A 13,046-nucleotide genomic window follows, 5' to 3' on the forward strand; every position below is an offset into this window, starting at 1 on the left:
GAGAGAGAGACAGACAGACAGACAGACAGACAGACAGGGATGGGAAAATAAGAGACGGAAGGTAGTATCATTACACGAAAATTCTTTTGCCTTCATCTTGCCGAATCACCTTCCTAATAGTCACGAGCTTTAGGCGCAAGCATGGAACCCATTGGGCAATTTTTTTTTCAAGACCTTTCCTAAAGTGTCGTCAATTAATTCGGAATGACTGCACAATGATTTTAGAAAGTTAGTACTCATGAGTCATTATAAGGAGTGGACCGTAGATACGGGCCTCTTATTGCACTTGTAAGGGGGAAGCCCCTTGCAAACAGGTCATTTCAAAGGAATATTTCTCATCTAAGATAACAAGGAAACCCCCTCAAGCTGTATATTTCCCAAAAACAGATAATCTAAATTTTAGTATGAAGGGGTGTATAGTTGGGGTAAATTTTTCGATTTCGGTTTTATGCTAAAATTTATTTAAATCAAAACCTTGATACTATTTTCTAAAATGTAATATTCAAGAGTGTATGTAGTAAAAATTCTATTTCATTTTGCATTATCTATCCTTGTTTTAAAATGGCATTGGTTGAAGGAAAGACTCTGACATACTATGAACATTTCAGAAAATTTGATCCAGCAAGAGTGGAGTTAAATCCTTTGGAAATCTTAAGACTGGGAGAAAAAAGAAGCAAGAAAATCGGATGATTCGCATACGTTTGCATAAATTAACAATCCGTTATCACGCATTTTACAACTGCTTGACAAGCTAAAAGGTAAACCCAACCAATATCTTAATCTTTGGTTAACAAATTAATAAAAATTGAATGAATATTTGCATAAAAAGTTATTTCAAGCAAAATACGCTGTGTTAGGTGCAGCGTCCCTTAGGGGAGATAATAATAACTTTTCTGTGGACACCAACTATAGGAAAAAAGGCATGTACAAAGGCGTGGTATTTCTGTAGCAAGACATGTACACTCTATTGATGGTCTTTGATATGTCTGTTGTGCCAGAATTAACAGAGCGATGACCAAGGGCAACCTTTGATTAGAAGTCTTGTATATTCTGACTCTAGTTAGACTAGGGCCGACGATTTTCTGAGAATCATTTCAGGGCAAAGAAAATTACAAGTATTGTTATCAAAAATTTAAGAACATAATAAAACAGCATAACATTGATTTTTGATTCGATAATATTTTGATTTAAAAATAGTGAATTTTATTTGGAAGCTTTTCTTACATCAAGGTCGACTGCACTACTAAAATTGCTCATTAGCTTACATGCTGACACTTATTTCAATTTTTTGGTGTATCCTGAAAGACTAATTACATTATTTTGCACAAATAACATCCGTATTCACTTATATCTGTACTATTTACAAATTAGGCTTAGTGAAATATTATATATGATAGCGCCCGAGGGTAGGTGACCATTGTACGACGATAGAGGGCAAATGGTGTCCTGCCCGGAGGGTACATAGTCCCATGTTTGGGATATAATGTTTTTATTACATGCGTCTTTTACACAGTTTTCCCTCAAACTATTCACTTGCAATATGCATATATATTGGCAAATGATAACCAAATGCTTTATTTCCATCTCAGACAAACATACGTTAAAAAATGAAACGATTTTTATCATCGAATGGCGCATTGATTTATTTAAACTACTGTTATGCGGTTTATCAATTTTTTAAGCAAAATTAAAAAAAAAACCCAGGATTTCCTATGCAAAACACGAAGTTTCAACATTTTTACATCCAAAATTTGTCAAGTTGAAAAAAGTTCCGGTTCACTTTCAGTCAAATGATGACTATGCGGCCCGCGACGTCATCGACGAGTTACAATTGAATCCTATGGAGCTCGCGACGTTCGATATACGAGATGAGTAATGGGCAATTGACTTCATGAGCCCGTCATAAGGTAAACTTATACAATTAATAATACCGATGGTGCAACTGTTCACTCTTTAAATAAATCGTCAAGAGTTTGCCGCCTTTTCGAAGATTGATTGGTAGGCACAAAATGACCCACCCGAAATCAACCAATTATTCATCTAGTCAAAACTGTTATTGTAAACGTAGCCTCTTAAGTGTACATTAATACTTTTTATAAATTTAGAACGTGAACAAGCCGCTTTGTGGCTAAGTAGTCTCACTCTGTTCTGATACGTATTAACTGCAGTTCCTACGACACTGGACCTCTCTTCAATAGCAGACGTGGAACTAGACTAACTAACCCATGAAAGATTGTGGATATTCTTAATTAATTAATTTGTTTCTTGTTTTCGAAAAGTACTCATCATCTTCACACGTGTTGTCTTCCTTAAATGATTACAATTCCAGGTGAGTTGTTTTATAAAGCTTAACCTTTCTCAGAACAGGCAAGCGCACCATGGGCTTGTCTAACATTGCAGTTTTATCATGTAAAAGCTTGATGAGAAAAAATGTATCAATTATACTCAATGATAAACTGTTCAAAAAACTCTTAAATGTGCGCTCAACTTAATGCGTAACATGGACAAAGAAACAAATTTCACAGAGAGAATTCTCATTGATTTAGATATATAGTTCTGATATAAATATGGTAGGAACCAATTATGCCGCCCAGAAGAGTGCTATAAATATTTAATAATAAGTTTAAAATGAAATAAAAATGTATAAAAAAGATGACACGACATATATTCAAAAAAAAGTAAACGTTTAAGTGAAATGAAAATGTATAAAAAGGATGACACGACAAGTGTCTTTTATATCATCTTCCCACACATACATATGTACAGACGTGTGTGTGTGTGTGAGTGTGTGTGTTTGTGTGTGTGTGATATCTTTGTACCTAACCCTGCTTATTGTGCACAATAATTCCTTCTTAGATCGAATATTCTCCTGATTCACCTGTTGCATTTGAATCACGATATCGACATAACTTACGAGCTCTTCTTGCTAGAGGAAGATCATGTATGGTGCAATCATGAAATTACCAATCTTTGTTGGAATTGCCATAATATTGGCCAGTGCTTAGGCGAAACGCACGCAAAGTAAGTGCTTTCCTTAGATACTTACATTGAGCTAAGTATAGATGTCGACATCAAAGAAGATTAAGAGAATTCAGTCCTGTGTAATCGAATTCATACCCTATTTCAGAAATGAGTGGCTAGTCTCTGGTTAATTTGCATAGTGCATAACTGCACGAATTTATATGACAGGGTCGCCAACTTGATAACATTTACGGACTCTAGAGGGTAAGAAGACCTAGATGTAGACTTCCTTTTACACTACTTTTTAAAGATTAAAGACCTTAATTTTAATGATATATGCGCAATTCTGTGAATACAGAAGAAAAATGCAGTGTGATCAAAGTCAATAAAGATGTCAACAGTGCGTTGATACTGAAATATGCAAACCTGCTTTCGTTTCTTTGAATGTAGGAAAAAGTGACATATCAACATAAATCATGTATAACTATTGAAATTTAAACGTCAAATGAAATTTGGTCTGTCAAGTCTCCAGTTTTTTATTTCTCTAGTAAGATCAAATGTAGATTATAAACACAGAAAATGGCAATTTTTCCAAAACTTTTACGTTCTTAAATTTTGAAAAAAAGGAAATCCAACAGAAATTTGAGTCGTGCTGTTTAAATAAAGAACATAGTTGGCTAAGTTGCGTTTTAATGTAGTTTTATTTTATTTTGATCGTACATCAGGAGAAATGGTACCCTTAATTATTAGGTAATTTTGGTTTTTGATAAAGTGGTTAGCAAGGATTTATGGTAAATATTTGAATAAGCACAGAATGAATTGCAACATTGTATGAAGCAAGGATAAGCTTTCTATAACGCATATGCTCTATTTGACAGTAAACATTGCAGTTGCTAAAGATATAAGTGGCAAAGGAAGGGCGGCACTGAAACGACTAGTTGATGGAGATATGTCTACCTGTGTGAGCTTAGGGGATGTCAAGAAAATCACACTCGATCTGGGCAGATCGTTTGACATTCATCGAGTTAAATTGCGTTTGGAACATCGAGACCGGGGTAAGTATAATACTTCTGTGTGTTATTAGTGCATATTATCCTTTTAAATGTAATACATCGACTTTCAATTTTAATGCGTCTGCCCAATTGATCTACCTAACGAAATTTCGTCAACACAATACGAAAGTAAATGCGCGCGCAAGCAATTAATCAACTCCATGTTTTGTGGATACTGTGTTATAAAACCTTATCAAACGTAGAATTGCGAATTAGTTATACCTTAGGGGCCATGGATAATTAAAACACGCGCACGGTAAACGCAACTTATGTTAAGGGGGAGAGAGACTGCAACTGTATAATGTTAAGCTCGAAATGGCAATTATTTGGTACTTTTCAAATTTCCAGGTATTCACAACTACTACCATAACATGATCACGTGGAGATCATTTGTGATACAAGTCTTCTGATTAAATAACTCATTGCAAACGTTCTCCTTTGTTAGACTTTGCAAGAATTGAACAAAATACGACGTCCAATGTTCTCACGTATAGAACACGTTTAGTGTATAAAGGAAATGCCAATCGCTGTACCGACTCGTACACATGTTCCGAAAAACTTATCGTTAGCGTTCTGTTTAGTTTCATCACCGGGAAAAGTGATAAAGGCAATGTAAGAATGTCCAAGTAGTCAGTGTATGGGTGATTGTTTTCAGTGGGAGGACGGCAACATTGACGATGTTGACTGGTGCACAGTGTTCATCGTATTGCTAGGATAAATTCTTGTAGATTGTAATGAAGGAGATAATTTGTAATGAATGCCGGTGGAGTCATTTTTCTATAGCCAGAAACTTTTTTTATCACCCAAGCGCGTTGTAATTCCAAGCTATTCTGAAATCCACTATATTTCATAATAGGCCGTTTTCCTGATGTAACAATCTTTACTGGAAACAGCACTAAATCCAGACGAAATGTAGAGTGTCTAAAACACGTAGTAAGAAGTGACTGTGTCGTCTTTGGGAAGGACTGTCAGGCAATTTACAGATACGTGAACATAGAGAAGATTAAAAAGGCCAAGTCTTGGTCGCTTTGTGAACTTGAAATCATTGCCCCAGGTAAAGCCTATACGAGTGTTATATATAAACGTTTTTAACGTCTTTGAATCTGAGATGGATTTTTTAATTTCTCGATTAATATAAGTTTCTCGGACACAACAACGTTCTCATAGCTATACCGACAAAGTATTTTTACGTAATGGTGTAAGTTTTTTCTTCTTCCTCAAACTGATCAGACACAAATCTGCTCCTTGCCTGTAAATACAATCATCGAAAAAATGTTATTTAAGTTTTATAAATATCGGAAAATCACTCTTTGCAAAGTCACATAAGAATCGCTTTATTTCTGTTATTACATTTTCACACTTGTTTGCGGACAATATGTCTATGCCGAGACTTGTTTACTCTTACTCCTTGTAAACGATACGACTCATTATCTTTTAACACACTGAATTATATTATGACACTTTCATGATATAGCTTTCCTTATACTCATCTTGTTCTACCACGCATTTAACTTGCTTTTCTCAATGATGATCTCCCCTTTCATCATCATCATAACTATAACCGGCGATTCCTTCTGATTTTCATAGCTAGAACCACCTCTTCCAAATATTTTCGTCCAGCCACGACAACTTCCTCTCCTTCCTCACATCATCATCATCATTATCATCACCACCACCACCACCACCACCACCATCATCATCATCGTCATCGTCATAATCATCCTCACCATCAAATACATTAACTGCCACCCAGTTCAAGGTCTTCCCCTAATTCGCATCACAAAACACATATTTCTTCCACTTAAACTGGAATTTATCTGTATTATTTCCTGAATATGAAAATAGTTACATTTTAGGATATTTATTATTAATTACCGCCATAGTCTGTAAGCCACCAGTGCCTGTAACAGATGTTGCTAAAGGCAAAGAGATAATAGGGAGTGTGGAGATGAGTAATCAAACATCACTGGCCGACCATGACCAAACTAGTGATAGAGCGAGAGGCAAATCTGATGACAATCAGCCTGCTTGGAAAATCGACTTGGGAAAATCCTTCGATATCTACCAAGTGGAAATAGTCAATACAAAGCATTGCACAGGTATGCGGCTGTTACTATGATTACGGTAAAACTTCCTTTGAACAAGGTAGATACTATTAGGTGCGTCACAAATGTATGAATTTACGCCAATACGATTTAAAAATTTTAATATAAAACAAACCATAACATCTATAAAGGGTGAGTGTTATCCCTAGTCGATGAAAAATGGGCAAACTGTGCAGAAGACGACTCTCTAAAAGTGTAAAACTAACCATTTGGTTATTGTTGTTTTATGTAGTATGCGCCTCAAGTGGAGTTTTACAATTCTATTCTCATCACCAACTCCAGAGACATAGTTTTAAAGCTCTTGGATTAAAAACACTTTCATCGTCTTAGTTTTACGAAAATCAACCTGTTTTTTTCTTCATGCAGTTAACATCGGGATGGCAGCCATTTTGAATTTCAAAAATCCGTAAACGTATAGGAAATTTGTTTTTCCAGAACCCAACATTGCACGTTTACGCCTGACTTTCATATTGATTTTTTATAATGAGAAATTAACCTCTGCGATAATAGGTCTAAGGAAGAGGAAATTTTCGAAGTTACAACCGATAAATTTGGCTCAAAATGTGCACACATATGTGATCACTTTCATACCGTCCTGCATCATTAAACAAAGTCTGAGAGTTAAAAGGGCTTTGTTTTTATTTTAGTAAAATGGGCAGAATTGTATATTACGCGGACATATCTTCGGCAGACATCATCCACAGAAAACTCTTGTAGCTTAATACTTTGTACAGCATCAGAAAATTATTTCTCTATTCAGAGCTTTCGACAACTATCGAGCCGTCTTTATCAATGGTGTTGATTAGCACCACGGCGCATGCGTGATCTAAAAATATCATCCCAGATTCGAGGTAGCTGATACCGTCCGCCATCCCCATTCAGCGTTGGTTTATGTGTTCTTATGTATATAGCTTCCTTAATACCTCTCTTGAACCAATCCGGCTCCCGATCCAAGATTTTCACATTTTCTGCCATGAAATTATGACCCGGGAAATCATTGTGAATATGTTTAGAAACCTCCGAAGAAGTGACGCAGCTCAGGCTTGCAAGGATGCCACACCATCGACGGACTTATGTTGTCCCGTTTATCACATCCGATGTGAGGGTTTTGGGGATAATGAATGCACAATGGACTGTTATCGGAGAAACAGAAGGATCCTTGCAAGCGAGAATGAAAGAACATCGGCGTCCAAGCTGCGTCACTTCGGAGGTTTCTAAACATATTCACAATGATTCACCGGATCCTTTACAAATACCTTGTTTTATTCTATAGTAAGATATATAAGAACATGGAAAGACTCAGTTTGTCACTGCCTACTTGATGGCATTGTCTTAGCTTATCATCTCCTCTTTGATAGTCTAATGATACAATACGGCTTTCTTGTGCCCGCCGCCGCATATATACACCAAATCTTTCTGTTCATATTGCATGTATTTAGCTTTCTGACAGAAAAGAATCAAGAGAAAGAAAGCACATAAGAGTCTCACACTCTTTCTTTTTTCAATCAGATTATCCTATTATCGATACTGAAGTTCGCATCGGTGATGATGACGATACATAGCCAACAACGCAGTCTGTGATGATGTGGTACAACGTAAAATGGTCAATAGGAAGAGGTTTAACTTCCATTGTGGTTGTGACACACCCCTGCGAGGGCGCTACGTCAGTGGTACGTTGTTGACACAAGACCCAGAAAGGTATACTGCCTGTAAAGTACGAGTGATGGCTGGTAACGACAAAAATGACCACGAAAATTAAAAGAGCTGAAGCTTCTTTTTCCACGTTAATATTACCCTGAAACGTGTCATGCACAATAGCTTATTGAACTCAAAATAGAATGATGGATGTCTATTATCACAAATATCACAAATTTATCCGTACATATAAACATACATAGGGTGCACTTATGAACAATATAAACATATCAGGATCAAGAGTCACCATCACGACTTGAACTTGAAACCAACATCACCGTCGAGTAGCACAATGAGGCATCGGAAAACTTGCTTAGCCACCCCAATTTTTAGCGTGGATGGCTGAATGATCCGACGTGATGATGCAACTGAGTTATGACTATAGCTTAAATACAACACACACATCCAAACACACACACACACACACACACACACACACACACACACACACACACACACAACACACACAAACACGCACGCACTCGAGCTCGTACATACATCATTTGCAAAAACATCACAAACTAGAGAGTTATAACGACAGTGACTTTACTTGGAGCAAGGGGTGAGGTGTATGGAACAGCCCTTCTCATGTCATGATTAAATATGAAGCAAAATAAACGTGTAACAAAAGAAAAAAAACTTCTATTACACGAACAATTTTTTTTTCGAAAACAAACCAATCAACCAACAGACAAACAAACAAACAAACACGCAAATTAAAAGCGGCGGCTGCAGTATGAAATAACATTTCATCACTTGATAGTTCTGCTGGTGAACAGAATTGTCCCCGAGGCTGTCTTCCGCCCAGTAAAGCGATGTTTTCATTGCTTCGCTTCGATAAAGTTTTTGTGCGATGTATGATAGTGTGTGTGCGTGCGTGAATGCTTCACGAACTCTACAGCGAGTACAGAGGGTGCAGTCAGAATTGTAACAACTTTAGCTCGGTTATTGAACCAGTCTTTTTGAGATTCGGGATTTCTCGAGCGGTTTTGTCTGTAGCTTTCTCCGCTAGGTGATTGGGTACCGTACGTTGTGAGTTCAAACCGACTGAAAACATCGTTTTCTCTCACAAAGTGTAATACTTCAATTCCCTGTTGAGAATGCAATCAGCTTGCAGTGCAAATTTGAGAAGACCATGAATTTCCACCATGCATTAATGACCATGTGTGACAGTGATAATGATTTGGCAGTCTTTGAAAACAAAGATATAGGAAGGTGTTACTTTAGGTATTACACGGAAACCAATATTGATATGAGAGAGGGAGGTGTGGCGAAATAAGAGAGGGAAGATTGTATCATTATACGGAGATAATTCTTTTGTTTTCATCTTGCCAAAATAGCTTACATTGTTACGGGCTACATAAACATACGTATATGTATGGGGTTTGTTAGACTGAAATATTCAGTCGTATACGGGCTCTCCGGAGCACTGCTACCTACGACCCTTTACCACAACTGAAGGCACACTGTACTTGGCCGCGGCAAACTCAAAAGAAAAAAAGTATCGCCCACAACTGACATTACAGACTTCTCAAATATGTAAATCACGGTAGTGCAATTTTAATATTCAACACGTTGGCTATTTAGTACATAATGACCATAATGAGTGAGCGGCGTGGGCGGTCCTGTTACCCTACATATTGTCAATTAACTCATCCCTGTAATATGATTGGTTCCAACAAAATGTTGGAGAACAGGATTTCAACAGTATGCCTTCAGTCGTAGTAAAGGGTCGTAGGTCGCAGTCGTAGGTTGTAGGTCGGAGCGCCCGCACACGGCTGAATCTTTCAGTCTAGGGGTTTGTGAGGGAGCCTTTCAACTGGTAGTTTGGCGGCATTTCGCTCTTCGGCTACAGGCGTAATTATTGAACCTATAGGGCAATCTACTTTTCTGAGACCTCTCCTAAAGTGTCGTCTGTCGCCAATTAAGGTAGCTTTCCACATTTACAGGGGTATTTTATGTCGAAAACACGATAATTTGTTTTTTCCACGAAAAGTATTCCTGTAATATCGATCTTCGAGTGCGAAGAATATCTTGGTCTGAAAGTTTCTGTTTTTGGCTGAAATTTTGCGATAAAAATTTATAAGAGGAACAGATGCACGTTTTTGCGTTTTTAGACTACCGCTGAGTCTTCATTGGCAAAGGATTAAGCTAAGCGGCAGCGCCACTGTATTGTAGCATGCACTTGGACAACATCCGCTGTGAAAATCCAATTGAAACCAACCGTAACTGCGTGTGTCAAGACCATCGTGTGTATGCGTAGAGATCAGGCGCAAACGGTGGATCGTACGTTTTTGTCATAGGGGCGGGCGCTCCCATAAGATGGCAACTTCTGAGTGTTAGCGACACAACAAGGCCAGACTTGAATTTTTTTGAAGATTCAATTTCAGGTTGGTACGATCACAGATAGCAGCATATATCAAGTGTTACAATCTACAGCATGAGTAATGGTGGGACCTGTAGTCAATTTACTAAATGGCCCTTTTCTCAGTTCGGCATTTTGTCACTTTGCAGCAAGCTCAAAAGAGTTAAACTCGAGAACGTGTGAACGGAAGTCCACCAGATTTTCACATATGTTTGTCGAATAGGTTATCTCTAAAATCGTGTCTCAGTTTTTTTAATGTAGGTCTTTAGAGTTGAGTTATCGCTACTTAAATAGACGGCATTGTGAGACTAATCGGTTGATAAAATTAGATTCAGCACTGTGAAAAAACTAAGGTATTTTTCAAAATCGGAGACACGGTTTTGTAGCAAGTACTTTGAATTGCAATTACTCATTAACACTTACACAATAGCCCCCTTCAACTCTGACTTACGTCAGTTTAAGCATTTTCTTTACACTTTCACTAAAACTTCACTAAAATTCATCACCCATTAATTTTCTTGATCAAACAAAGAATTCATAGAATAGCTTTCAGGTGATATATAGTACTTGGGTAGAAATACACAACTTGATGGTAAAATTCACGGTTGAATAGAAGTTGTCGCAAAAGGTGAAAAGCTACCTTAATTAGTCACTAAATTCAGAATGACTTGAGAAATTTTGTACTCCACTTATTGCACTTTCTAAGACAGAAAATATCTACTAATCTGTGGATACCAACCTGGCAAAAGGGCATGTACGTAGGCGTGGTATTAATGTAGTAAGAAATGTACACTCTCGCTGGGCGTGCTTTATTGCTTGAATAATCCTCGCATTAACTCGGGACGGAATGTAATCAAATATGTCACTAGGCAGAGCTAAAAGTTGACTCATGCAAGTATCATACTGAAATTTCAACGTTGGGAATAGACTTTAATTCAGCTTTTGCTATAATAATGCCTTGTGCCTTCTGAACTTCACGCTTTGTTTTTGATGATGTTAACGAGTACGGGATATGATCGGAGTTTTCGTTTTCTTCCATCCCACAAGTATCCCGAAATTGGACGCACTAGACCTACAATTAGTAAGCAAAACTGAAGGGGTCAACCTTAAAGAAAAAGCTTGGAAACTTTAGTTTTATTTTAAATACGTAGCAGTTTTGAACGCGTCAATGTACTTTTGTCAGTCTTTTTAGGTAAAGCAGGGACCGTTATGGAAATAGGACCGATAAGGTATAAATTTACCTCTAGTTCATTTTTGGCATGGTTAGTTTTATCCAGCAAAAAACCAAAAAGAAGATGCTAAGGGATTTTAATGTTGTAACTCAGTCGATGTGGACATTTTCTATGTACCATCAGGCGTTTATAGGGCCTTGTAGATTTAGTTTCCTCACAACAAAGACAATGTTTGTAAAATACTGTCTAAATTATCATGATAAGCCTGCACAGTGTTACCGAAACATTCAATTTTTTTGTTCTTGTTGGCTAGATTGTCCGTTTCTAAATGCCCTAAAGCTTGCATACTTTGTAATGAGACACGCAGCAGGCAGGTATAGATACCCATTTGTATACCCGCCTGCGGCGGGTGTTATTGCTAGAATAGATTATCAATTTGTGTGTATTTGTCATCTTAGTGCGACATTCTCGGCACTTTAAGCCCCTAATGCAGAAAACGGCCGTCTGAGAGACCGATCGTCGGAAATTCAACACCCAAGACCGAGCATTTCTATGTTGGGATTAAGCTGACAACACACGCGCACAATAAGCAGACGACAAAAAGTGACAGTGTAAGTATTACAAAGTACAAAAAGTACAGTAAGGCATTTCTGAAACAGGGATGAAAAAGTGTACACCTCTGTTTGCATAATACTATTCATAATACTAACCATTAACTTATTTTATTAATTTACTACCTCTAAAATTTCCCTACAAGATTCTACCCTTCCCTTTATTTGTTTCTGCATTAACCCTCTATGCTAGTTTAAGGGCCCATTTTATCGCTGATAAAACAGTATTTTAGAATCGGCAAAATGCGCTCTCGTCAAATCACACTGACGCATGGTAGTATGATATCATATAATATTCCTTTGAACATAGATATTTGAAGTTTCACCCCGCTTTTTTTGACATGTACAAATGGTTTAATAATTCATGTTTAAAAAGTTGTATTGTATGTACTTAAAAATAGGTATCGTAAAGATTGCCTTCGTCTTCATAGCGAAATCTTTGGCATATCTACCCTTGTGCTTTTCACAGAAAAGGAAACACTTTCATTTCACCAGTTGAAACACCTGTCACCAACATTACCAAAGTCTTACAAAAAGCTGTGACGTAAACATGGACAAACAATAGGGAGTGAATAAAGGATTATATCTGAAACAAATTGTCATTGCGTTTCTATCAATTAAAGACGTATTGTCCTCAACCATTTTTTCAACAACAGTATCAATGAAGCCGTTCTTCTTAACGTAATACGCGCGTCGAATGTGAAAGATTCAAATTGTTGCTCAAATTTTCCACAGTATAACATTAAACCATTCTCTTACCACATCAAGGCAAATCTGGGTTACTGCGCACAGTTTGGTACAGGAGGAACAAATTATCTAACATATACCGATGTTTAGGCTGCATTCAGGGGGGCTTGAACATGAGAGGATTGGCCGGCACAAACCATGTAGGTAGACTAATCCCCTGAGAGCGGCAAAATTCCGCATTGCCGAATTAACGGCTTATGACTCCCCAGAGAGTAAATAAACTACCGATCAAGTAGAACAAAAGATCACAATGTTTATGAATATGACATCACCCGTGATATTTGTAGAGCAATCACCGATTGACAGTCAGTTACACCTCCTGTAGGGTATCTTTTCAT

General features: G+C 37.4%; 1 protein-coding gene across 1 annotated transcript; it reads left to right on the forward strand.

Annotated features, from left to right (window-relative positions):
* Positions 1 to 2,103: 2,103 nt before the first annotated feature.
* On the forward strand, positions 2,104 to 8,639 carry LOC139118287 (uncharacterized). Its single transcript, XM_070681558.1, has 6 exons — positions 2,104 to 2,329; positions 2,857 to 3,021; positions 3,840 to 4,016; positions 4,870 to 5,067; positions 5,897 to 6,112; positions 7,628 to 8,639. The coding sequence occupies exons 3-6, from the start codon at positions 3,911 to 3,913 to the stop codon at positions 7,678 to 7,680; spliced, it is 573 nt and encodes a 190-aa protein (XP_070537659.1). The 5' UTR covers positions 2,104 to 2,329; positions 2,857 to 3,021; positions 3,840 to 3,910; the 3' UTR covers positions 7,681 to 8,639.
* The last annotated feature ends 4,407 nt before the right edge of the window (positions 8,640 to 13,046 follow it).

Source organism: Ptychodera flava, chromosome 2 (assembly GCF_041260155.1).
Source record: "Ptychodera flava strain L36383 chromosome 2, AS_Pfla_20210202, whole genome shotgun sequence".
NCBI classification, from domain to species: domain Eukaryota; kingdom Metazoa; phylum Hemichordata; class Enteropneusta; family Ptychoderidae; genus Ptychodera; species Ptychodera flava.

Bases quoted from the DNA above. Each gene is read 5' to 3' on its own strand.
- LOC139118287 (XM_070681558.1), top strand. From the start codon at position 3,911: ATGTCTACCTGTGTGAGCTTAGGGGATGTCAAGAAAATCACACTCGAT. The intron at 4,017-4,869 runs GTAAGTATAATA...ATTTCATAATAG, and splicing joins TTTGGAACATCGAGACCGGG to GCCGTTTTCCTGATGTAACA. The intron at 5,068-5,896 runs GTAAAGCCTATA...TTACCGCCATAG, and splicing joins ACTTGAAATCATTGCCCCAG to TCTGTAAGCCACCAGTGCCT.